We start from the raw sequence: 27,873 nt of genomic DNA on the forward strand, positions 1-27,873 counted from the left end.
TTAAGAGGCAACAAGAGTGACGCACACAAAGTGTAGAGGGGGTGGATCTAGCTGTCTGCCTATGTCCAGGAGGTGGGTGTGGCTCTGCCTCAGCTTCATGGATTGGCTCTGGTGTGGTGAGTCTCCTCAACAGGGCAAACTTTTCAGTTGTCCCTGCAGGATATACCAGATCAGAGTCATCCGGGACTCCAAAGGGAAAATGACCCTCAGGATGCCCCTCTCTTCCAAGTTCATTTTTAGAAACCTCCAGAGAGATTCAGAAAGTACTGGACTAATCTAATACCATGGTACCTGCTAAATAGTAACTTGGCTGAGAGCAGAGAAGGGTGAGATGATAAAAAGGGTCTGAGAAATGGAGCAAGTCAGAAATGACTGTTCTGTTAGACTAGAAATGAAATACGGCCACTTGTACTTTGAAGAATGCCACTACCGGTGATTGTTTCACTGATAGCTAATAAAAAGAGCTAACTCGTTGTATGCTTACCATCAGCTGACACTATTCCAAGGGCTTTACATACATTATCTTATATAATCCTCAGGACAATTCTAAGAGGTAGAAATTACCATTGTCATTCCGATTCCATAAGAAATGAAAACTTAGAGTTAAGTAACTTCCCAAAGTGATTCAGCAAATAGTGTCTGAGCTGGGGCTCAACACTGTGCACAGTGTTTATACATCTACACTTTACCATCTGCCTCCCTTTCTTTCCCTTTCCCTGAAAACTTGGAAGAGTGCCCTGTGACCAAACCACAGCCAATGTGGTGAGGGCAAGCACTGTACATGCGTGAGACAATGCCAGAGCCTATAGCTCTGGCCCCAGAGGGATGAGAGGTGTTCCTAGTCTGATTTCTCAGAGAACTCCTCACTAGTCTCAGGTCTCTCTGTTGAAAGAAAACGCAAGATTACAAGTACCATCTGGGCCACATACTATGAGCAAATTTCAAAGGAATCCTAAATTATAAAAAAAAGAAAATCAGAAAGATCAGAGACCTGGGATATATGCAATGCTCTGGCCACACTCAGGGAGCTTCCAGGACAATTAAGCACATCATATCCCATAGGAACTTTAACTCATGAAATTGCATATTTTGTAAGTTATGCCATCAACATTACAACAAGTTTTTCCCCCATCTAATTTGCTTCTTTGGTATGGGACTTTTTGGAGTTGAAATAAAAGACAGAAGATACATTAAAAAACAATACTAAAAAACACTCAGTGAAAGGATTTTGTTCCTTTTTTCTTTTAATTTGCCTATCCTTAAAGAACAGATCTTCCCCCCCCCTCACAGTATGTTGACAGCCATTGAGGTGATGAAAGTACCTAGTATAGTGAAGAGCTATTTTTAAAATCACTTGATTTAGAAAACTCCAATCATGTTAATTTCATGGGAATTCTTAGTACACAGACTAAAAGTTTTAAATTACTCTGCAAGAATTTGTTAATTCAAATAATCTTAATTAGAAAGTACCTGCATTGATGCATATTTATCAGGTGACTTTAATGTTTGTCTCTGATAAAAAATTATTTTGAGGTTGTTTTATGAGTTATAGTTTCATGGTCAGTGATGGCAGTAATGATGTAAGATGAAACTAGGAATCAGAAGTGTGGATTGTAGTCTCTCTTGTTGACTCTCTTGATTTGAGAATGTGTTTAACTTCTTAGCCTGTTTTCTTCTGTCCAAAGAGGAATAACAATTCCCACCTCAAAACATTATTTAATGGCTCAAATGAAATGCACATGAAAGTTTAGTTGGCCATAGTCACTGTAATATAACATGGTATTAAAATTGCAAATCAAACGTGAGGCAGCAGATCTCAATTAGAAATTGCAGACAGTCGGGTGTAGAAAGGAATCAATCTGCTGAATGTTTGTCGACTCATTAACCTGGGCCAGTCCGGCCTGGGTTCCCTCATTTGAAAAATAACTGCCCCATAAGGACGATGTAGGGATTAGAAATAATATCTAAAAGGCTTCCAGCAGGACAGGCACATAGTTGGTGCTCAATAAATGGCACCCATCTTACATTAAGGAATTCATTGAATGAAGCCAAGTATGCTACGTGTTTCAACACTCCTAACAGCTGAGCACTGTTCTGCTTAGAACAGTACATCCATTAGCAAACTCCCAAATATACTTCTGCCAGGGCCAGAGCCCTGCTTACCCTAGGTTAGACTCCAGTGGATTGAGGCTGTTCTTGTTGCATTCACATTTCCTGCCTTGAAACATTATTTCATAAAACCTACTAATGGAACCTCATTTAACACAATTATACTACCCAAAGTGGCAACTTCAGCCTTTTCCCTAATCTACTTTGATTAGTTAGATGAACTTCACTTTTTGCTACTTATTTAGGGACAGGGGTGGCACCTGAGGAATCAGATAAGGAAGAAGTCAAAGTGCTGTTAGCTCCTGAGGCTAACAGCCACAATTTGGCCACAACACGCAGCCTTTTAGAGCGCCTGCCCAGCTCCAGAGCGTTCATCAGTCCCCTTGGAGGCATTGGGAGCGACCTGCAGAAGGGCACGGCTCCGATTGCGCCCAGCCTCACCCCTGGGAAAGCCAAGTGTGCCCCGCACCAGTCACCAAGCACAGCGCGAGTTAGAGGAGTGGAGCTGGGAAGGGCGCATGCAGTTGGGTTAGTCTGAACTCGACCATGCGGCTTTGCATTCCTGTCTGGCAAACGCGCTTAGGCAAAACAGACTCGATGCTTACAATGATCCCAGCCCAAAATGGAGTGTCTCTGACTAGCAGGGAGGAGCTGATGCTCGCCATGAGGAAGCCCACCACGGTCACGGCGATGCCCAGGGCCAGCTGCAGCAGGGCTAGCAGCAGTGGGAACCGGCAGCCGCAGCACGTCCGGGCCTCCTCCTCCCCGCACTCCTTGGGGGCCCCTTTGCCCTTCTTCGGCCCCATGTCGTCGGGCCTGGCGGTGTCCGCAGCCGGCGGCCCCCCCTGCCTCTGCTGGCCGCGGGGCTGCTTGTCCTTGCCCATGGCGGCCGCGGGGGTGGGTGGCGGGGTGGGAGCGTGAGCAGCGCCCTGGGCCGGGAGCGCGGCGCAGGGCGGGCTGAACCTGCCCTGGTATTCGAATTACGGAGGCTGAACAAATATGGAAAACATTTGGAGCCGACTCGCGGAGCCTGCAAAGGCCGCGGGGAGCCCGCGGCAGAGGGGGATTCAAGGGGGGTCGCCAACTGCCAACGGTCTGAGATGCAGCGCCTGACCGGCCCCGGGGCGGGTTTCCCATCGCCGGTGGGAGCCGGCGCGAATCTTCAGGCCTCCTAAAATCTGAGCACTGTAGACAGGAGTGGAGTAAGTGAGTGAGTGCAGAGTGTGTGCATGTGTAGTGTGTGTGTGTGTGTGTGTGTGTGTGTGTGTGTGTGTGTGTGCGCGCGCGCGCGCGCAGGGGCCGTTTTCCTCACTCAAAACCCTAGGTTTGTTGTTGTTGTGTTTTTGTTTTCTGGGAGGTGCAATGCAAAGTGATGAATGTTTAAATCATTTGAGTTTCATTAACAGACAGTTTAATCCGAAATAGGCTTTGCTGCGCTCCAAGCTGTGAAGTCACTTCCAGAAGTTAGATTGTTCTTATTTTCCAACAGTGGACTCTTCTAAATTCTATAATCCAACCAAAAAATAAAGGTATTTTCCCCATTGAGGTATTTGCTTTTTGAAAAATTGTTTGTAGAGATGGTGGGATAATGGTGAAATCTCCGTTATTTTTAAAAGCTCTATTAATTAGTGTATAAGGGTCAGGGCCATGGTGCACACTTGTAATCTTGTGATCTTAGCAAGTGGGGAGACTGAAGCAGGAGGATCACAAGTTCAAGGCCAGCCCCAGCAACTTGGCCAGGCCGTAAACAACTTGGTGAGACCCTGTCTCAAAAAATAAAGTAAAATAATAAAATAAAATAGATGGAGTTCTCAGGCAGTCTTCATTTAACTAGACAGCAGAGCCTAGGGGGAGAGTCCACCCTAGAGAGGGGCAGTTTTAGCCAGACAACATGTAAAAGTTAAGTTTAAGCACCTACAATGTGCTAGGATAGAAGGGTGTTGGCCCAAAGTCACAAAGCAAATGAATAAAGCTGATTATAATTAATTCCTGCATACCTCTAGTCAGTACTGCTTACAGCAAATTTCAGTGAAACCACTAAGAAATGATACCATCACTTCCAAGTATTTATATGCCTTTGGTATGGTCATTTTAACATCCAGAAACCTGTATTCAAAAAGAAATGATTTGCCAAGATGGTAGGTAAATTGTTTTCAATCAACTAGTTTAAAGAAAGTCTAATTTCCTGCTGTTTCCTCAGAATTATTAAATTATTGTTATCAGCTCTCCTTATAAACTGCCAACTCCCCACAAAAGTACCTTTGAGAAGATAAAATATATTCTTCACCCTTACTTATTTTATTAACTTCAGTGTTTTACTTATACCTTCCTTTTGAACAAGTGAGAAAAATATGGTCCATGGAACATAGAAAGCCAACTCACTACCTATAATTAATTTTTCATTTTTATTAATAATAAAGCTAGCCAGACATAGTGGAGTATGCCTCTAATTACAGAGTCGGGAGAGGGTAAGACAGGAGAATTACAAGTTCGAGGCCAGCCTCAGAAACTTAGTGAAACCCTGTCTCAAAAAATAAAAAGAATGAGGAATGTGGCTCAGTGGTTCAGTACCCTTGGGTTCACTCCCCAACACCTGCAAATAATAATAATAATAAATAGGGACAATTACTGAATATTCTGCAGCAAGCACATTCAGTGTTTCATATTACCTCCTTATAAGCACTTTATGATTATAGTTTTCATTGTTAAAGATGAAAAATATTGATTATCAGAATTAAGTAACCTCATTGTGAAGTCACTCACCTAGGTAGGGATGAGAATCAGGAAAACCAAATGTGAAATCCAAAGTCAGTGGCCTTGTGGAGTACTTATTTTGTTAATCAATCCTGTATGTACACTGCTTATGGACAAACAAGTGGGTGGACTATTTAAATTGTTTATGACGTTAAACAACTTAATTATCATAGGTGTTATTCTTTCTATCATAGAATCATCTGTTATCTTGAGCCTAAGGCTATCTGAGTACTTTACAAAAATACCTTGAAGTATTACCATAATATATACAATAGTCGATTGCTATGGTTTGAATAAATACTCCCCAAATGCCCATGTTTAAATGTTGGGGTCCTCAGCTTGGTGCAACTAGAAAGTAGTAGAAAGCTTTAAGAGATGGGGCTTAGTCAAAGATGTTAGATCATTGTGGTTGTGCCCTGAAAGGGGATTTAGGAACAGGCCTCTTCTCTTTCACTTCTGTATCCTAAGGTAAATGGGTGTCTTCTGCCAGGTGCTCCTGCTGTGATGTATTGTGCCATTACAGGCCCAAAGCAATGATACCAATCCAGAATAGACTGGAACCTCCAAAACTCTGAGCCTTTCCTCTTTTTCTGTTGATTTATCTTGGGCATTTGTTATAGTAATGGGAGGCTGACTAACACATCGGTGGAGATCATTACTCCTGTTATTAACAATTGAGGACTACATACAGGCTCTATTTGTTGATGATAATGCTGGGTTGGCACTTAGCTAGGAAGAAAAATATTACTATTCTATTCCTTAAAACATTAAGTTTGATGTAAGTTATAGTAGTTAAACAAGAAAATAGGGTATTCCTGTACATGCCTTCTAAGTTTCAGAATTAGAATGATTTAAAGTTGTGTATATACTAGTCCCCCCTTATTGATGACGTATATAAAGACCTTCAGTGGATGCCTGAAACTGCAAATAGTAGCAAACCATGTATACACACACACACACACACACACACACACACACACACACACACTGTTTTCCCCTCTGCGTTCCTGTGATAAAGTTTAATTTATAAATTAGGCACAGTAAATTAATAATAAAATAGAATGATTAAGATAATTACTGCAATAAAAGTTACTTAAAACTTATGAATTGTTTATTTCTGGAATTTTCCACTTAAAAATTTCAAAAAGCAAAACTGTGGATTCGGAGGATAATTGTGTGTTTTTATAATAAAGACTTACTATAATTGCCTAGCTGAGACTAGCTACAAATGAAACCAGTAACAGTGAACAGCATCCCAGATAAATTGTAATCCTTTGAGTCTGATTATAACTGCCTAGTTCAGTTTTCAGCTTCTAGCAAAGGAGGCAGTAATGTACAGTTCTTCACTCCTGCTCAGATTTCCAGCAGCTTGGATAAACCGTGTTTGAGGGGAATCACCCTTGGCAATATCACAAGATAATAGTGGTGAGAATGTCATTTTCATTCGAATGCTATAGGAAAGTCAAAGAAGAAGGTGAGAAGAGTTGTTGTCAAATGGTTAGTGATTGAGAGCAGTCAAAGCGCCAAATGAAATTAGATGGTCATTAAGGACAGAATGAGAAAACTCTCCTTTCTACTGATAAAATCACATTTCCAGTTCATCATAGATGTCACAGAAATAAACTGGGGCTTCTTTAGTATTCATAAATTATGATGTCACTGTTTTATAGGGTATGTAATAGCTTCTTCATGCACTTATATTATTGGGAGAAAAGGCAAAGTAGAAACAAAGTGTTTTCAGATATTCTTGGTTATTCTCATAACTCAAAACTTATAGAGATTGTAAACTAGAAATTGCAGGAGAGTAGTTAACACATAGTTTGAGATTATTTTGATTCTCAGGGAAAAAATTTAAATTAAACTTAGTACCTCTATCTTTGTAGTATATCTCAAATTTAGCATTATTTTGAAGTATTTTTGCCTCAGAAGCTTAGATTAGGGAAGATGACAACTCTTTTAAAAGTAACATCATTAACAAAATGTCCTTAGGAAATCCAACTAAAAATAATCTAAACTAACATTTCTGAGCACATAACTTGCATTGGCCAAGAACAACAACAACAACAAAAAAAGATTTCAGAAAGAAATTATTAAAGTTCTAAGGCTTATATCAAGTTTCTGTAAAATGTAATTAAGTATATCAAAAGCATCCAGTTAGATTTCATTTAAAGGAGTATCAAATACACTGCAGAGAATAATTGGGAACTTGTTTGTTGTATTCAATACCGTTATCTCCAAACATCTCACTGGACTCCATATCTAAAATGACTCCAGGGTTAATGCTGATCCATGTCTGTGCCCATATACACATGTAGAAAAGAAAAAAAAAACTATCATATAGTTTTCCATTTTATTTTTTGACATCATTAATTTGAAATGTGTCTTTAGGCCTATTTTGTTCTCAAAAGAATTGACCCATTTATAATTTTTGCATGGCAGTTTATATTTTTGAGTTAAATGTCATGTAAGCAATGTTCTCTTTATAGTCAACAGTGGGCTTGTGATTTTTCTCATCCTATGAAATTCTGTAGAAGTGATAATTGTCAATTATTTCATCATGTATTTTATCTATTTACAAAATTTGCCTTGTATTTATAATTTCAAATATTTCAACATGTAAATTTGATGTTTTGACCACATATGATGAGGTATTAATAACCAAATTTATCTTAATTAATAAATGCCAGAATAACAGATAAATAAATTATATTTGACAGTAAAATAGGACTTTCCAATAAGAAAAGGAATGAACTATCAATATAGACAATGACTTGGATTAATCTCACTAACAGTGTGCTAAATAAATGAAAACAGACACAAAATAATACCTACTGCATGATTCTATTGATATAAATTCATTTAAAAAAATCAAAGATAATCTATAGTAATAGAATTTGAACAGTGATTATGGAGTTGAAATGAAAGAATTGACTGGAAAGGTTTAGAGAGGATTTTCTGAGCAATGGAACTAAGTCTTCCGTATCTTGTGTGGTGGTTGCATGGGTATAAACCATTGTCAAAACTCCATGAAGAACATCTAAGATCTGTGCATGTTGCATGTAATTACATCTTGATTTAAAAATATATAATAGAAAAAAAATACAGGGAGTTGGTGGATATCCATCAGCAATTAACAGTTCCATAAATGGAGATAAGTTTAAATTCTGGCCTAAACTCTCCTCACTTCTTTCTTGCCCTGGTGACTCCTCTGTATTAATTATCTATTGCTGCATAATGAATCACCCTAAAACTCGGCAATTTGAAATAATAGTAATTATTTATTATTTCATAATTTACATGGGTCAAGTATTCAGACATAGAGCAGCATGGTTTGTTTTTTCCTGTTTTCTGGAGGCCTAGAATTATCGGAAGGTTTTACTGAGGCAGGAGGCTCTGCTTTCGGGGTGGCTTGGCTCATTCACCTGGCTGGCTGGCTTTTCTATTCCAGGGGGCCTTCCACAGGGCTGCAGCTGTCACTTCCCAACTGGGCAGCTGGCTCACTCCAACCAGAAGCAGAGGTTCAGAGGTTGAGAAAGCAAGATGAAAAGCTATCCTTTGCATGATACTCCTCAGAGGTCCCAGTAACACCTGAGCTACATTCTAGTCTTGAGAAATGAGTCACTGTGACTAGGTCTAGCCCACAATGAAGGCGAAAAGAACGAAGATCTATCTTTTGAAAGGAATTCTATCAAAGAATCAAGGAGCATCAAAGATTTTTTAAATTTCTTTATTTTATTTATTTAATCCAACCTAGTGCCTCACACTTTTGAGCTAAGCACTCTACTGCTGAGCTACAACCCCAACCCTCAAAGACATTTTAAACCATTATGCCTTCCATCTCAAGTGTCCCTGTAGACTATATTTCCTTTCATGATTTCCTAAATATGGGTTATTCCCTGGGTTCCCTTCCTATCCTCTATCTCTTTTTATTCCACATATTCTATGGCTTTGCTCAAGACTACCAAATCTATCTTAGGAACCCAGAATGCTCTTCTTAGCACTACCTCTGCAAATGCAGATACCCATTCACATGTCCACTTAAAAGTCCCAGGTGTATTTTAAACTCACTCTATCCCTGAACTCCACAGAGAAATCAAGTAAAAGGAAAGTATCCAAAGTCTTCAGTGACAAGATGGTCACTGGCTACCTTTGCCAGATCAATCCAATCTGGCAGTTTCAAGATTTCTATGAGATCAAGAATGGACAGGAGGGACTGGGGATATAGCTTAGTTGATAGAATGCTTGCCTCACATGCACAAGGCCTTGGGTTCAATCCCTGGCACCACACACACACACTTAAAAAAGAATGGACAGGAGGTAGAAGAAAAGAATACATGTAAAGGAATCTATGGAAACACTAACCTCTGAAGGGGAGAAAACAGTAAAACAAACAAATTAAAAAAAACCAAAACAGTGATTAAGTTTACTTTTTACTATAGTGTAGGTCTTGTACTGGAGTGCTTTATCATTGAGCCACATCCCCAGTCCTTTTTATTTTTAACTTTGAGACAGGATCCCAGTAAGTTGCTGAAGGTCTTGCTTAATTGCTAAGACTGGCCTCAAATTTGTAACCGTCTTGCGTCAGCCTCCCCAGTTGCTGGGATTATAGTTGCGCACCATCACACCTGGCTATGGTGTAGATCTTAAATGTTCCCCAGTGGCCCATGTGCTAAAGGCACAGTGGCACTATTGGGAAGTGGTGGAACCTTTAGGAGATAGGGCCTAGTGGAAGGAAGTTAGGTCACTGAGGTTCTACCCTTCAAGGAATTTGGACCCCATCCCTCTTCTCTTCTTCTTTTGCTGCCTGGCCTCTACAAGGTGAGCAAACTCCCCACCATGATGTACTGTGCTGCCACAGCCCCAAAGCACTAGGGACTATACCATCTCTGAAATCATGAGCCAGAACAAACCATTGCTCCTTGAAGTTGATTTTCTCAGATATTTTGTCACAGCAGTGGAAATCTAACACACCTCTTATTCTTTTTCTTCGTGGAAGGCACTTGAATATGTTTGTGTGCTAAAGAAGCTAATAAAGATTCCCTGGGGGAGGAAACAATTGATCAGACAAGTTGATTGAGGTGAGCTGTTGAAGGAAAGGTTCATCACAGGACGAGGTAGAAGGAAAGAATGGATGCAGATAAGTCTGCAGGGGTGGTGGGAAGGCAGCTGAGAGAGTCCTTGACCTGTAGCCTGGGGTATGTATACAATGAATGTACTATTGATATTTTTCTTCTAAATACTGCAGACTTTAGCTCCAGAGCCATTCTGCTTTCACGTCTAATGCCACAGCACATTTTATTGCTAGATATGATCATAAGTAAAGACATAGTTCCAATGTCATGACATTATTTTCTGAAAATTTTCTCTAAACTAGGCAAAACCAAGATTTTCTGACAATTACAGGAATAATAATAATAATGCTTGAGATGTTTATGTGTTTGTATAGGATACAAAGTATTCTTAAATATTATCACCTGTTTCAATCTCACTAAAACCCTGTGAGGTGGGAATTTCTCCTAAGTCCTTTAGTAGTTTGTTCTCAGCTATTTTTATCCAAGGTCTTCTGCTTTTTAACCAAGGTTTTCTTGCTTTAAATTTAGTGCTCTTTCCACTTATATTTGATTTCGAAAGACTTGGATTTTTCACTGTACAGAAAAAATTTATTCCTACATTGCACATATAGGCAGCCACGTGTGTTAAGGGAGTAAGTGCGCTGTGCACAGATGTCCCTGCCCTGTGCCACTGCAGTGGGAAACGACACCCAGGGGAGTCTTGGCCATAAGCTCTGTGGGGGCAGCTGCCATGCTTTCCCAGTCATATCTACTCCTAGAGTACCTGGCTCAGCACTCAGGACACTTTATGATTCTAATAAATATTTATAAATCCTAAATAGTCATAGAAAGTTATCTGGATTCAGATATTTCTTCTGTAAATGACACTTCTTTAAGATCTCTGAATTTTATATTTTATTTCTCCTTTATAATTAATCTTTAGGAACAACTCAACCAAGACACTTTGGATGAGTGATAATCAGATTTTCTAAACAACAACATTAAAATACACCAAAGTCTTTTTTGTTGTTGTTGTTGTTGTTCCAGGTATTGAACTCAGGGGCCCTCAATCACCTAGCCACATTCCCAGCCCTATTTCATATTTTATTTAGATACAGTGTCTTACTGAGTTTTTAGTGCCTCTCTGTTGCTGGGGCTGGCTTTGAACTTGTGATCCTCCTGCCTCAGCCTCCCAAGCCTCCGGGATTACAGGAGTGTGCAGATGTGCCAGCATACCAGAGTCATTTTAAACATCCTATGTGTTCTATGCAAACGATAACATTTTCATTTTGACCTCTAATCCTCCTCCTCAGTGAATGGCTGAGTCACTGCCTGTGTCCAAGCCCAGGGGACACCTTTGATCCTATTATGCCACTGTCTGTGATTCCTTATCTATTCATCACTACTTTTCAAGACGTCTTTGGTTCTGAGATAAACCCTGTAGGCCTTCTTCTTTTCCTTCCTAAATTCATTTCTGAGTTCTCTCCTTTTTATGTGGTTATATGTATAAGCACGGATTTTAGACTGCCATTCTTAGCTCTGATCTTAGCAGCAGTGTGACTAGGTATGGACAAGTTCCTTGACCTCCCCCAGACCTTGGTTTCCTTTTTGTATAATGTAAATGTTAAAAGTTCTTACTTCAGAAGGTTGCTATGCAATACAAATAAAATTTGATAACAGCATACAGATCACTTCCTGGTATCAATAATGGATCAATTATAAATAAGTAACCAATACTTGTTAGTTATTATCCTAACTCTGCCTTTTTTCTTATTCACTTCTTCCTTTCTACACATTCTTCTTATTCACTTCTTCCTTTCTACACATTCTTTCTCTGCAGTTTCTCTTTGGCAATTTTGTCCTCATTATTTCTCCTCCAACATACTTCACAAAAAGTATAATTCTTCCTGGTCATCTCTTACACTCACTGCCTCATCTCTGAAGTGTCAACCATGGAATTAGTGCTTTGCAATATAATTTTATTTTTTGCTTCACAATATCATTTCATTTTTCTTTACCACCACCTTCTCTATCCTCAACCTACTGTATAATTGAGAATTTTTTCAGATTGTAGGGTGTTTTTGTTTTTTTAGAATGTCCCCACACAAGCAGGATACAGTGGAATTCCTGTAATCTCAGCAACTTGGGAGGCTGAGGCAGGGGGATTGAAAGTTCAAAGCCAGTCTTAGCAACTTAGCAAAACCTTAAGCAACTTAGCAAGACCATGTCTCAAAATAAAATATAAAAAGGGCTGGGGATGTGCCTCAGTGGTTAAATGCCTCTGGGTTCAATCCCCTGTACAAAATAAAAGTGCCTCCCAGGCCAGGTACTATGTACTTTGTGACAGTTATATTGAAATTAGCAGAGGTTTCATTCTTGATTCCTAAAATTGATTTAAAAGTATTTTACAGAAGTTACTGAGTTGCTAGCACTTCAAAAACATATGGATAATGTAACATTAAGCTAAATCGATCATATCTTAGCAGAAAAATGTTTACATTTTTTTCAAATGTTTTGCTTTCTAAAATATTGCACGTGGTACGTTGGGCATCCTTTTTGAGGTCTAAAACCTCTTCTTAGACTGGGGAATGACCCTTCCACTATGATCCTGTGAGACAGTTGCCCACTCCATGACAGCAGAAGAGGGCCTTAGCTGGACAAATCACACATCAAAGGTATCCCTGCCCTACCCTGAGCCTAATACCGAGTGGGCAGATGGAGGACTGATTCAGAGCAAGAATAGAATGCATTCATTAGGCACAAGGAGTGGCTGCTACAGGGGAGGCTGTGGTCCTCCTCTCTTCCTCTGGGAAAAGGGTTGCCCATGGTAAGTTGCTTGTATTCCCACAACTGAAAGGGGGACTTTATATGACAGAAGAGAAAAATGTCAATGTGCAAAGAAGAACAGTCTAAAAGAGCCAAGAAGATGAGTGTAGGGTGTAGGGATCCAGGGAGAGAGAGAATGATATTATTTGAGCATCGGAAAACAACTATGCCTGAAGCCAGTTCCTTGAACATCCTCAGGCAGGAGACTGTCTCATTCACCACTGCATCACCATATTTGGCCTACAGTAGGTGCTCAATGAACACTGTTAAACGGTTAAATAAACAAGCCAGTAGATACTCCTCTTGTTGAAGAGAATTATTTCTGACCCTTGAAGTAGAAGGTACTCAGACTTGGGCCCCTGCACAGGTACATCACAGCATTGCCTTTGAATGTCCTTATCTCTGCAATAGTGGGCTGAAGGACAAAACAAAACATGTGAAAGTGACAAATGAGCAGTGAATTCAATTTTAGAAATAAAGGAATACAGAAAATAACAGACTTTTTGTCAAATTGTGGAGGAAAATACAAAGCCATTCTATGATGTCTATTTACAGTGTTTTTGGAAGTTGTCATTAGTCTAAATCTAAAAACTGAAGTGATGTACTAACACAGACTTGTGTACACTGGCCTTCAGTCAGGGATGAAGGTTAGAAGCCCCTTAAAACATTTGAATCACATTTTATATTCCTGGTTTAGTTGTGTTTGGAGTGTGGTATGGGTCTTTGCATGTTTGGGATGTATCCTAGTGATTAAGTCCTATTAAAAACCTTCCCAGGACACTCCAAGCTAAGCTCAACACTTTTTTAATTAATTAATTGACTAATTAGGTCTTGCTAAATTTCCCAGGTTAAAAAGTATACATTGGAGAAAAGACAGCCTCTTCAACAAACGGTGCTGGGAAAACTGGAAATCCATATGCAGCAAAATGAAATTAAACCCCTATCTCTCACCATGCATGAAACTCAACTCAGAGTGGATCAAGGACCTAGGAATTAGTCCAGAGACCCTACACCTAATAGAAGAAAAAGTAGGTCCAAATCTTCATCATGTCGGATTAGGCCCCGACTTTCCTAACAAGACTCCTAAAGCACAAGAAATAAAATAAAGAATCAAGAGGGGGAATGGGGGCAGGAAAGATGGTATAATGAGATGGACATCATTACCCTAGGTACATATATTATTGCTCATATGGTGTGACACTTTATAACCAGAGAAATGAAAAGTTGTGTTGCAATCATGTGCAATGAATCAAAATGCATTCTGCTGTCATATACTCCTAATTAAAATAATTAAATAAATTAATTTAAAATAAATCAAGAATCAATAAATGGGATGGATTCAAACTAAAAAGCTTCTTCTCAGAAAGCAATCATCAATAAGGCAAAGTCAGAGCCTACGAATGAAAGCAAATTTTCACCACATGCCCATCAGGTAGAGCACTAATCTCTAGGATATATAAAGAACCCAAAAAACTTAACACCAAAAAAACAAACAACCCAATCAATAATTGGGCTAAGGGGCTAAGCAGACACTTCTCAGAAAAAGCTACACAATCCATCAACAAATATATGAAAAAAAGTTTAACATCTCTGGTAATTAGAAAATGCAAATCAAAACTACTCTAAGATTTCAACCTGCTACAGTCAGAATGACAGTTATCAAGAATACAGACAACAATAAGTGTTGGTGAAGATGTCGGGGAAAAGCCACACTCATACATTCCTGGTGGGACTGCAAATTGGTGCAACCAATCTGAAAACCAGTATGGAGCTTCCTTAGAAAGCTTGGAATGGAACCACCATTTGACTCAGTTATCCCACTCCTACTACTATAGCGTCACTACTATAGTAAGGTTGCCACATCAATGTTTATAGCAGCACAATTCACAATAGTCAAACCGTGGAACCAACCTAGATGCTCTTTAATAGATGAATGGATAAAGAAACTGTGGCAAATAAATAAATAGAAACTGTGGCACATATACACAATGGAATATTACTCAGCATTTAAAGAGAATAAAATTATGGCATTTTCAGACAAATGGATGGAGTAGAAGAATATCATGCTAAGTGAAGTAAGCCAATCCCCCAAAACCAAAGGCCGAATATATTCTCTGATAAGTGGATGCTAATCCATAATAGTAGGGGAGCATGGGATGAGTGGAGGAACTTTGGATCGGGCAAAGGGGAGGAATGGGAGAGCAGGGGGCATAGGGATAGGAAAGATAGTGGAATGAGATGGATATCATTACCCTGGGCACATATATGATTGCATGAATGGTGTGACTTTATACTTCGTACACCACCAGAGAAGTGAAAAATTGTGCTCCATTTGTGTACAATGAATCGAAGAGCATTCTTCTGTCATGTATAACTGATTAGAACAATTTTTTTTATTTGTTCTTTTTATTTTTACCTGAAAGTGGAATGAATTTCGACATATCATAATATATGGAGTATAAGTTTCCATTTTTGTGGTTGTACCTCATGTGGAGTTACACTGAAGGTGTATTCATATACGAACATAGGAATGTCTTTTCCATTCCAATTCACCCTCCCTTCCTGCCACTCTTCCCTGTCCAATCTGGTGAAACCCCGCTCCCATTGTGAGTCAGAATCTGCATATCAGAGAAAAATAATTTATACAAAAGGAAATAACTACCAAATACATAAACACATAAATAAATTGCTCAGGCTAGTCTCAAACTCACAATTCTCCTGCCTCAGCCTCCTGAATCCCTGGAGTTACAGATACGTGCCACCATGCCTGGTGAGGTCAACACTCTTGCCACCCCTTAAGGCAAAAGGTCACATTCCCTTTTCTAGAGACTGCTACTCCTCATTTATTTCTTCTCAGCAATGGGCTACCAGCACAGCATTCTTTCTTTAGTTCATAAATATTAAATAATTGCCTGACATAGCCAGGCCCTGGAACCTCCCTTAAGGAGATCCCATTCAACTGGAGAGAGAGAGACTCGTGATTCGAGAGAGGTAATAAATTGTGACACGTGCCAGGACAGAATCGTGCGTAGGTACAGTAAGGCACAAAGGGCAAAGTTACTTTACTGCAGCATGTCACAATCACAGGCAATCGACTGGAGTTGGGAAATGTGCGGTGTGATGACCCCACAGACTTGGCACAGCAGTGTGGTCTTTCACACCTGGTGGATATTTATCTCTGAGATGACTCTGGAATGTGCTGGGTCAGACCCACTGGCTCAATCAGGACATTATCTCAGAATGACCTCGTCTCTTTACACAGCACAGAGCTCTTCCTCTATCCCTAAGCCTTACAGACACTTTCCCCTGGTTTCACACTTTTGTCCATTGCCCGTGGAAACCAGGAGTACAATCAGACCAGGACTAGGCACTCGGTGAAAGGAGGAGGGGCGGATGGACTTTAAAGGTATATATATATATTCCTTTTCTTCCTATTTTATGTTCCTTGGATGTGCACATTATATTTTAATGTAAGACAACTACCGCAACAAAACTATCCTTAGTTTTCCAAAGAAATTCACTTCATTTCTTCCACAGGCTGCATTTTTGCTCCCTTCCTCTCTATGAAATAAGCTGTTGCAATTTTGGTTCACTAATTTCTATCATACTCTTTTCCTCTGCTGATGTTCATCTAGAAGAGAAATTAACTATGTCACTAAATGATCTATATGTTGACCAAGCATGGTCTTTGGACAGATTTTTAACTTACATTAACTTTCAAAGTGACAGCTGATTTGTGACTCACCTCCAACATCCCAGGAGAGTGCACAGCACTGGCCACAGGTCAGGCATCTTTTGAATAAACAAAACGTTTACTGTGCAAAAGTGTTTATCCCAAGCCCACCTTCTCTGTTAAGAGTTTCCTAACTATCTAGGCCATTGAACTATTTCTTTCTTGCACTTCTGTAGCATTCTATGTAACACACGAGTTATATTTATATAGTCTTATATCCTGTTATTATCTTCTATGAAGGTCTTTCATTCATTTACAAGGCATTACTGATTACCCTCTGTGCTAGGAACTGTGTTAGCTCTACAAAGCATGAATAAGCCAAATTGCAGAAAACAGGCTCTTAGAATATAATGAAATAAGTAACTGCAATTTATAAATGTACGCAGTGCTTTGCAAATCCAGAAAATGTGTACCTTACTCTTTGCCCTCCAGATTGTCCTCTGCAAGCATTGGAGCAGTAAGCTTCCCATTTCTCACCTCAGACCTTGACCACCACCCCTAGGAAGTTGCTTTATGCTTGTGACACTCCAGGTCCCACACAAATCAGCTGTCACATTGAAAGTTAAATTGAAAATCTGACCAAAGACCACAGTGGGTAGAAGCTGGCGTGCTTCTTTCTCCTTCTCTGCTCAAGTTTTCACTTATCAACAAAGACAGGATACTAGGTCAGGAGCTACTTCTCCAATGTCCATATTTGCAGAGACTTCTTTTTTCCACTTTCTTCCTTTCATGTAATCCCCTCAAGTACAGCACAGTATGGAATGATAAACAGAAGCTGTGATGCATTTTATCATGTGGGTTTGGGGGTGGCTTTGTGATCCAGCTGAGAAGCACAGGGCAAGCTACAGTGGTGTTTGAGACCAAAGTCCAGCTGAAGACTTACAGCATTCCTTACATGTTCACATCCCCCCCCCCAGGAAATTCACATGCAAGGATAGCTGTGGTTTTCTGTGGCTCTGAGTATTCCAAGAGCCCCTTCCATAATTCTATTAACATCTTCCCCAATTCCTAACATTGGCCTTTGGGGTAGAGACTGATCTTGAATTTCCTTTATAGTTACCTAAACAACAAACACAGAGTTAGATACTTAATGGGTACTCAATTAAAAAGACAAGACTACTGGGGCTGGGGATGTGGCTCAAGCAGTAGCACGCTCACCTGGCGTGCGTGCAGCCCGGGTTCGATCCTCAGCACCACATACAAACAAAGATGTGTCCGCCGAAAACTAAAAAAAATATATATATATATTAAAATTTCTCTCTAAAAAAAAAAAAAGACAAGACTACTTGTAGATGGACAAATTCTCTCTGGATCAGATTTTCATATATTAATTTAATCTCAATCATAATAAGATGTTGCCTAGATAATATTTCTTAAAAGAGTTTTGTAAGAAAAGATAGTATAATTTGCTAAGATAAAGGTAGACATTTCTGACAATACAAGTGGTTATGGAAAGCTCCTGTTCTCATTCCTGGCTGTGTCAGAATCACTCATGAGGCACTTTGAACACTGGGACTTTCTAGATCTTTCCTAGAGCTTCTACTTCCAGAAGGGGGTTGATGTCCACTAGCAGTACTTTTCAAAGATTCCATAAGCAGTTGTTTTTCAAGTTTTTATTTGAAACAGGATCTCCTTAAGTTACTGAGGCTGGCCTCAAACTTATAATCCTCCTGCCTTCATCTCCCAAGTCACTTGGATTACAGGCTTAGGCCACCATGCCCAGCTCCATGTAATTTTGATACATGGCTAGAACTGCAAGTCATTGTCCCAAATTAAAAAAGAAAGAAAGAAAAGAAGGAAAAGAAAAACTAAAGAAAGAAAGAAGGAGAGAGGAGAGGAGGGAGGAGAAAGCAAGAAAATAAATCAATCTAGGATCGATGGTATCAGAAATGCACCAGAAATGAGTCTGGTGCTTCACCTTTGTCAAGTAAAAAAAGTTAGAATTTTACCTAGTAAGACTATAGGGACTTACAAACCTTTGGAGCTTTCATCAAAGGTAATTTAGAAGCCACCCAAGATAATCATATTTATTCATTAATGCTAGTATACACTGAGCTTATTATTTTTGTTTATTTTTTTAAAGATTGATCATCAATCTAAGGCAGAAATTTGAAGTCAGAGGTAATTATTTCATCCTTCAGCTCCTGTTCTCTGTCCCTATAGTGATTGCTCAACAAAGAACATTACCTGGAGACAGTGGAACGAGTGAGTGACTCTGCTTCAGATGAGGCCAGATCAGCCTTTGCACCTGCCCATGATCTCACTACTGCAGGTGACAGGGCTGGACTCAAAGCCAAGTGAACCACTCCTAGTCATCGACTCCTCTCCTCCTGCCACAGGCCTCACTCACCTTCAAACAACTGTCAGTTATTCCCAGTGTTAAATCTGTCCTTTGAGAATATTATTAGCTTCTGCATAGAATATTAATAATAATGTGTCACAAAGGATTTAAAAGCAATTCTCAAAAACTAGTTAATAAACGTACGTTGAGCAATGACAACTCTGTCCATTTTGAAAAGGCAATGTGTGTTTCTACATCTAAGTTCTGATTGCTTTAAGGACAGTCTTCCATTTTGTACTTCCAGGTCATACTGGGTTATAGTCTATTCACAGGTGCTCCAGTGAAGGACGTCCACATGTCTGGGTTAGTTTACTGGTGTCTGTCAGGTGATTATCTCACTAGACGAGTTTGGCTCAGGTCATCCTACAAAGCAAAACCTGTAACTAAACTTTGATCTATAATTAGTGTCTGTTTACACAATCATACGCTTTTGGATAGCATTCCCTACCTAACTGCCTTTTGTAAGCTGACCCGTAGCACCAAGAGAAATGTGGTTTTCAAATGTAGTCTCGCTATAGACCCTTTTGAAGCCACCACTGAGAAAACAACTATAATATTACATGTTCTTAAAAATACGACAGTGCAAGAGGGCTACCACTGTTGACCAGCCTCCCTTCAGCAATAAGGGAGCTATCGACTTGGGTCCATTTCAAACACTAACTTTTTTTTACAACAGTATTTTTGCTGTTATCATGTCCTCAAATAGAAGATAACAGAATTCTGATAAACAAAGAAGTGGATCAAGTGAAAATTTCCCCAATGGATATTGAGTAACTTTAGACAAAATGGTTTCTTTGGATAAAAGAAAAGGAAAAAAAAAAAAAGATGAGTACTAAAGTTTAAAAAAGGAAAAAGATTTTCACAGAGATCATGGTTTCTTTGCTGGTATAACCCAAGTGAGAATGAAAATAGATCTCCTTGAAACACACAGCACGGATGTAAAGCTTGCTTGAGATTCTGTGCAGCTCCGGAGACTCAGTCTGCTTCTTTTCAGCCTGTGCTCCTTGTCCTCTAACAATGTCTCCCTGGAGCACAGCCCAACCGTGGAGGGTTCTGGAAGGTGGACCAGTGCATACTTTGGAATGACCTGGCAGAGAGTAGGGGTTGTTTCCTTCTTGGAAAGTTTAAATTCTTTCCTTTCAGAGTAATACACTCTGCTGAATATCTCTCCAGTGTCTTGCTTACCTTCAGTATGCTCTATTCATGCAAACGACACTTGACAAATGTCTTAGCTTGGAGTGTTGGAGTGACACTTCTTCCACATCTGTTGAGTCCCAAACCATGAGAAAGATGCTGTATGATTCTCAAGAAGATAAAATGCAAATGTCTGATTTTCTCCCCATTCTTCTCTAAAGACTTCCAGTACATTTCAAGTTTCTGTGTATCTTAAAATTATGTTTCTTGTACTGCAGAACATATATCTTGATTTAAGTCACTTAGTTATTAAACAGTAAACTTTGAGGCTCATTTGTAGATTGGAGGAAAATTCATTGTGTACTCAGAGTTCACAGGGGACAGTTAGAGGGGTGGAATGGAACTTCTTAAATGCAGTGGTTAGTTTATGTTTTGTGGCAGGAGATGGCACATGTGATTTTGCAAGGTGGCGCCACTTTGGTGGTGGTACGGGAGGTGAAGAGAAAGTCCCTTCCCTTGTTGTCACCTTGGCAAGGTTCTGCAAGCACCCTAATGGTCTAGAGGTGTCAGGACACTGTTCATTGTGTCAAGAAAAGAAATCTGGCTGCAATGTGCACGATCGTGTGAATGAATATTCAACACCTCCTCTCAGATTCACAGCTAATGATCTGGAGTTTGAATTTTCAAGGGCCAATTGTGCAGCCTCTTTATCTTTCATGCTGCCTTTCTTTTTAGCAGTTTCATTATTTGTTCACACCTCCCGGAGGAGAAGCGGAGAAGGAAGATGAAACATAAATTCATCAACCTTTCCCAACTCCATCCTTCTCTTGCTGGTTCTCTGATTCCAAGACAGGTTGTGGGAAAGTCAGGAGGGCTCAGGAGAGCAGTCTTCTCTGTGCCATCAGAAAAGCACACAGCACACAGTTTGTCCCAGTAAGGACTAACAGTATCTTTCTCATACAAAAAGTCAGCAGCCTAAGTAAATATTTTACTATGGCATTGCAAATAAATAAATAAATAAATAAATTTTAAAAGCCTGGCTTTTAAATAAGATCAATTATCTGAGGGTTTCAATGACCTAAGTGTGAATATCATCAGAGATTCTGCAACACAGTCCATATACATGTCGAGTTGTAAGTAACTACTGAGTGGTACACAACTGGACTGGGTTCTTGCCTCCTTTAACAGACAGCCTGACACTAAGAGGCATGGAATTTGGTTGGTTGTTTTTAATGGCCGTCATATAGTCTTCTGGCTTCATTTGGTAGAGCCTCTTAGGGGGCATTTGAGACCAGGGCTATATAGCAGAACCAATGCTTCTGATGCTGTGTAGGTGTAGACATGAGAAACTGAACATACTCAGGCATAGCTGTGTTGACTGGTGGGAACATGGGGCCCCTAGGTCAATTGTGACGTAGATGAGGCTTTGCTCACAGACCCTTCTTGTTTTGGAATCCTCTTTTGGCCTCATGGTGCCATGGCTCCCTCCTCATAGTGCCTGGCTCCTGTCCCCATCAAAACAGAAATGAGCAATCCATCAGTATGAGATCCAGTCCCCAAGAGACACTAATCTCTTCTACCCTGCTAGGAGCCACAGCAAAAGTATTATGATACATGGCACCTTTGGTTTAGGTGACTGCCAGCTAGCCATTGAGATGATATGATTATGTTAAGATTTACATTCATATGGAAATTGGACTCCTGCTGTTCACCTCGCCTGCTATGGGACTCATGTTATGGGACTCCCGGAGAGTTCCCATTGGTTGGGGAAGGATAGTAGGAGGGAATTTCCGGGGGAGGTCGGGGGCCCCGGTTCCGGTAGACGCACACACGTGTGTGGACCAGCTTGCTAGCGGGGCGCACACGGGGCACTGGCGGCCTTTTTAAAATAAAACTTTGTTTCTGCTCGAGCGGCTTGTGATTCTGTGCCCAGCCGGGTTGCGGCACTACCCCTTTCCATTGCCCTTAGTACTAGTGACTGCCTCCTAGCGTGACCTCTGTACTGGTCCCTCTGCCTTCACCTTCTCCTCTCTACCTCCTCCCCAGCCAGAGCTATAGTTCCTCAGGCACTGCTCTCTTTGTCACTAGGCTTCAAGCACCTGGCCCCCCATACCTGGGACATTCTTGTTCCCTATGCATCTATGCAGCCTTTATGGTTTCCTCCAGGTAGCCCACCTTGACTCCTAGCCTAAACTAGCTGTGTTCCTCAAGCTCTTTCCCAAAGCTTCTCCTTTGAAAGTTCTCAGGTCATTGTCACCTTTGTGTAATGTTGTACTCCTTCCAGGTTGTAAGTCTGAGTCTCTGAACCCTAATCAGAACAAATAGACGTGTTCACTGCTGCATCCCCAGCAAAGTCTGGGGTGTAGTTCAATACATATAGCAAGTACTAAATACATATTTGAAGAGTGAATGATTTAATCTGGTCCAGATGTGTGCACCAATATCAATCTGTAAAGGTCTAATATACTTAAATTCCTGAGGAGGCATTCTGGTTTTTATCCTGCACCAGTTGCACTAACAGGGAGAACAGACCAGGGTCCAACCCTGTTGCAGACCTGCATGGAAGATGCCCAGGCCCCAAAGGCACATGAGCTTCTTGAGCTATACCATCAGGTATGTGTCTGCACCCGAGCCACATCCATTCTCTTCCCTTTTGCCCTCTTCTCTCTAACCTGTCCTGTATTTCTGTCTCCAAAATTTTAGCTGAGAGTTCAGAATACATTCTTAGTGTGATCATTAAATTTGCTTTCCTTCTCACATCTTCCCAGTTGAGCTGGGTTTCACCTTATATCCAGGTAGTTTTTTTATAACCAGTCCACCCATAGTCCTCCTTAATTTACTCCAGTCTATGCTACAGATTTCCATCTTTATTATTGTTGGCACCTACATATCTCATACTAAGCATGCAAGTGCTTGTGTGCACGCACACACACACACACACACACACACACACACACACACACACACACCACACACCATTATGAGATGGCTATTGCTCAAATGACAATTTAGAACAATCATATTAGAAAATCTGGAATTGAGGGAAATGAGCAATTAGGCCTGTTAGTAAATGTCAGATGAATTGTCGTGATATGTATAGGATTGGAGGGTGCCATGTTGGCTGTTGTGCAAGATAAGTAAGTAGACAGCTGGCTGGAGTATATGAGCAGAGTACAAAGTCAGATGCAGATGTCGAGAGACAATCCATGTGGCACTTATGATCTGGAGAAACTAGCTCCAGTTCCTGACTTTTCTGTTTTATAGTATTGGGGATTTCTGCTCTTTGCATCCAAAGGAGTCATGACTGGAATGCTCTAAGACTTCTGGTTCCCAAGGGCCCCAGTTAGCCCTTTCATATAAGCCCAAGAAGAGAAGGAAGAAACAGGAGCTCCATGCTGGGAAGAGAAGCTGCAGGTGGTGCTGAATGGCTCCACATCATGCCTGGGAGCTTCCATCACTTTCTAAACCCTCCTCAAGGATGATGCCGTCTGTCTGTCCACTGGGAAGCACGATGGGTCAAGGTTGAGTACCTCTAAGCATTAGAGATGCAGACCAACGTGGCCCAGTATTTTTCTGAATATCCAAAGCTATGTAGCAACCAATCCCATATCTAGGGCTCCATGAGCTTAGGCTGAAATAGAAAGTGACTTAAAAGTGAAATGCTAGTGTTCAGTCATTCTCAGAGATTCACCAAGGGACAGGTAGGAATAACATAGTAAAAGCATTAAAATAATGTGTTGTGCCTCATAAAGCCAATTTTTAAAAATCTTCTCATTGGATCCTACCACAATTTTATACTCCTTCAGTCACCGATCTGAATAGTTTTATATTCTGAACTTAAAAAAAAAAATCTATCTCCATCTCTTCTTGTATTGTTATTTAAAAGTGAATCTAGGGAGCTGAGGCTGTGGCTCAGTGGTAGAGTGCTCACCTGGCATGTGTGAGGCACTGAGTTCAATTCTCAGCACTGTATATAAATAAATAAAATAAAAGTCAATCAACAACTAAAAAAATATTTTTTAAAAAAAGAGTGAATCCAATATGGAGAGCCTTGTAGTGTCATAAAAGAAATTTGGACTTCATTCTTTTTTAAAAAATATTGTTTTTTAGTTGTCAACTGGCCTTTATTTTATTTATGTATATGTGGTGCTGAGAATCAAACCCAGTGTCTCACACATGCTAGGCAAGTGCTCTACCACTGAGCCATGGTCCCAGCCCTGGACTCCTTTCTTAAGGTAATAAAGTTATGACAAATATTTGAGCAGAATATAACATGGTTGAATTTATATTATGAAGATGTTACCTGGCTACAGCGTAGATAATGGACTGATGGAGGGAAAGAATACAGGCAGGGACTAAAGCAGGAGGTTACTGTGATAAGTCAGCAAATACAAGATGGCAGCTTGAACAGGGCAATGGAACTGGGAACGAGAGAAGAAATAAAACAGTGCCCAAGTATCTATCTGACATAAGCAACTGGGAAGATGGTAAGCAACTGTGATACAGGATAAATATCAACTTCCAAAGAATATCTAGACTCAATATGCAAACTCAACTATTTTTGAAGAAATAACTATTTTTAATTATCACAAATGCTTGAGAATAAAATAAAAGGAGAAATATAGAAGAAAAATTTTGATAATGGAAGTTACTGGGCAGAGTTGTGCAGTGATACTCAGCTTTCCCATTGCACTTAGAAAGGGGTATAAAGTTTAGGATTCTAGCTTTAACATATACTGTTTGCACATTATAATTTAGTTTGCCATAATTCCAGGATTAAATTTGGCAGAATTTTGATATCACTAAGAATTTAGAGAACCTTATAAAAGGTTTAGAACCATCATTCATCATCTCTCCCTTCATTTATTACTGAGTGTGAATCATATAATCAAATATTATATGACCAATCCAATGATTATGAATCTTTTACCTATGAAAGGTTGAAAGACAGGAACTAAATAAACTATTTCATTAGACTAATTCAGCTAAAAATATCTAAATTCGAATAATTCAGCTTAAAATATCTAAATGAAAGAAAAGAATGCTAAAAGAATTTCTACATCTGAAATTTTTTACAATTTAATAAATTTTCTACTCAATATAATTCACTATTAAAATTCATTAAAACTACAATTTCATAATTTTCTAATTTTTAAAAATATTTTTTAGTTGTCAATGAACCTTTATTTTACTTATTTATATGTGGTGCTGAGAATAGAACCCAGTGCCTCACACATGCTAGGCAAGTGTGCTACCACTAAACCACAACCCCAGCCCTCAATTTTTTAATTTTAAGAAATAGGCTCTGTTAAATATGTAGAATTGGATTTCCCATTGTAGACTCACATTTAACAGTTCAATTCTGATTGGGTTGTTGTGTTTTTGGTGTTAAGGGTTTTTTTTTTTTATTGGTTGCTCAAACATTACAATGATCTTGACATATCATATATCATATATTTGATTCAAATGAGGTATGAGGAGATTAGTGCTCTATCTGATGTGCATGTGGCAAAAATTCGCTCCCAAAATGTAGGCTCTCTCTTTATCTCATTGATTGTTTCTTTTGCTTAGAAGAAGCTTTTTAGTTTGAGTCCATCTCATTTATTAATTCTTTATTTTATTTCTTGCACTTTAGGAGTCTTGTTAAGGAAGTCGGGACCTAATCTGACATGATGCAGATTTGGGCCTACTTTTTCTTCTATTAGGCGCAGTGTCTCTAGACTAATTCTTAGATCCTTGGTCCACTTTGAGTTGAGTTTTGTGCACGGTGAGAGATAGGGGTTTATTTTCATTTTGCTGCATATGGATTTCCAGTTTCCCAGCACCATTTGTTGAAGAGGCTATCTTTTATCCATTGTATGTTTTTGGCACTTTGTGTCTAATATGAGATAACTATCTGTGGGTTTGTCTCTTTGGCTTCTATTCTGTATCATTGGTCTACATGTCTATTTTGGTGCCAATACCATTCCATTTTTGTTATTATAGTTTTGTAGTATAGTTTAAGATCTGGTATTTATTGTGATGCCTCCTGCCTCACTCTTCTTGCTAAGGATTGCTTTGGCTATTCTGGGTCTCTTATTTTTCCAAATGAATTTCATGGTTGCTTTTTCTGTTTCTATAAGAAATGACATTGGGATTTGAATTGGAATCACATTGAACCTGTATAGCTCTTTGGGTAGTAGGATCAATTTGACAATATTAATTTTTCCTATCCAAGAGCATGGGAGATCTTTCTGTCTTTTAAGCTCTTCTTCAATTTCTTTCTTTAGTGTTCTGTAGGTTTCAATAAATGGGCTAAGGAGCTGAACAGACACTTCTCAGAAAATATACACTGGATCAACAAATATATTTTTAAAAGTTTAACATCTTTAGTAATTAGAGAAATGCAAATCAAAACTACTCTAAGATTTCATCTCTCGCCAATCAGATGGCAGTTGTCAAGAATACAGACAACAATAAATGTTGGTGGGAATGTGGGGGAAAAGTCACACTCATACATTGCTGGTGGGACTGCAAATTGATGCAACCAATCTGAAAAGCAGTATGGAGCTTCCTTAGAAAACTTGGAGTGGAACCACCATTTGACCCAGTTATCTCACTACTCGGTCTATACCCAGAGGACTTAAAATCAGCATACTATAGTAATGCAGCCACACCAATGTTTATAGCAGCACAAGTCACAATAGCTAAACTATGGAACCAACCTAGATTCCCTTTAATAGATGTGATAATTCAACAAGTACAAGAAGGCAGCCTAAAAAGGGCAATGAAACTGGGAATGAGAGAAGAAATAAAACAGTGCCCAAGAAAGAAACTGTGGTATATATACACAATGGAATATTACTTTATGGCATTTGCAGGTAAATGGATGGAGTGGGAGAGTATCATGCTAAGCGAAGTAAGCCAATTCCAAAAAACCAAAGGCTAAATGTTCTCTCTGACAATGGGGAGGCATGGGAAAAATGGAGGAACTTTTGGCAAAGGGAGTGGAAGGTAGGGTGGATGGGGGCAGGAAAGATGGTGGAATGAAATGAACAGTATTACCCTAGATACATGTATGACTGCACATATGGTTTGAGGATACATCGTGTACAACCATGGAAATGTAAAATTATGCTGCAATTGTGTACAATGAATCAAATGCATTCTGCTGTCATATATACTTAATTAAAATAAATTAATTAATTAAAACAAAACAAAAACAGCTCAATTTTGACATTACCTCAACATGTCTGTACAACTTTCAAAGGAATCTAAATTCCGAGGTATGCTACTTACAATTGTTATTGTTATGTTTTTAAAAATTCCCATAAAGCCCACACACTTTCAAAATAAGATAAGGTAGACAGTAAGAGAATGAAAGGAGAAGCCACAGACTGGGAGAAAATATTTACAAATCAAAGATAAAGGACTTCTAGCCCAAATATGTAAAGAACTCTCACACACAGTAATAAGGACACAAATAATCCAATAAAAAAAATGGACAAAACATTTAACACTACACAAAGGGAGATAGGTGGCAAATATACACCTGAAAAGATATGCAACATCCGCCATTAAAGAAATGTAAATTAAAACTACCATGAGCTGTCACTACACATGCCTTAGAATAGCTTCCACTGAAAAGACTCAACATTCCAAGTGTATGTGAGGATGTGGGGTGACTGGAATTCTCACACAATGCATGTAAAATGGTGCCACCACTTTGGAAAGAGTCCAGTAGTTTCTTAAAAAGTTGAACGCAGACCTCCCACACCACCCAGTCCAAGAGAGGTGAAAGCTGATGTTCACATACAAAGATTGATGTGCAAATGTTCATAGTGATTTAGTTGTGATGTTCATAGTGACTTCAGTTGTAAGATCCCTGATGTGGAAACAACTGCAGGCAAAGTTGAAAAAGAATTATTCTGAGAGTGAAAAGCTGG

General features: G+C 39.5%; 1 protein-coding gene across 1 annotated transcript in view; it reads right to left on the reverse strand.

The window, feature by feature from the left end:
- The window catches only part of Sspn (sarcospan), a 34,828-nt gene extending 31,553 nt beyond the window's left edge, over positions 1–3,275 (reverse strand). The window contains exon 1 of the mRNA XM_005328882.4: positions 2,715–3,275. Coding sequence (XP_005328939.1) covers positions 2,715–2,993 — 279 coding nt within the window. The 5' untranslated portion in view covers positions 2,994–3,275. The remainder of the gene's footprint in view (positions 1–2,714) is intronic.
- Positions 3,276–27,873: the final 24,598 nt, after the last annotated feature.

This window comes from Ictidomys tridecemlineatus, chromosome 6 (assembly GCF_052094955.1).
Source record: "Ictidomys tridecemlineatus isolate mIctTri1 chromosome 6, mIctTri1.hap1, whole genome shotgun sequence".
NCBI classification, from domain to species: domain Eukaryota; kingdom Metazoa; phylum Chordata; class Mammalia; order Rodentia; family Sciuridae; genus Ictidomys; species Ictidomys tridecemlineatus.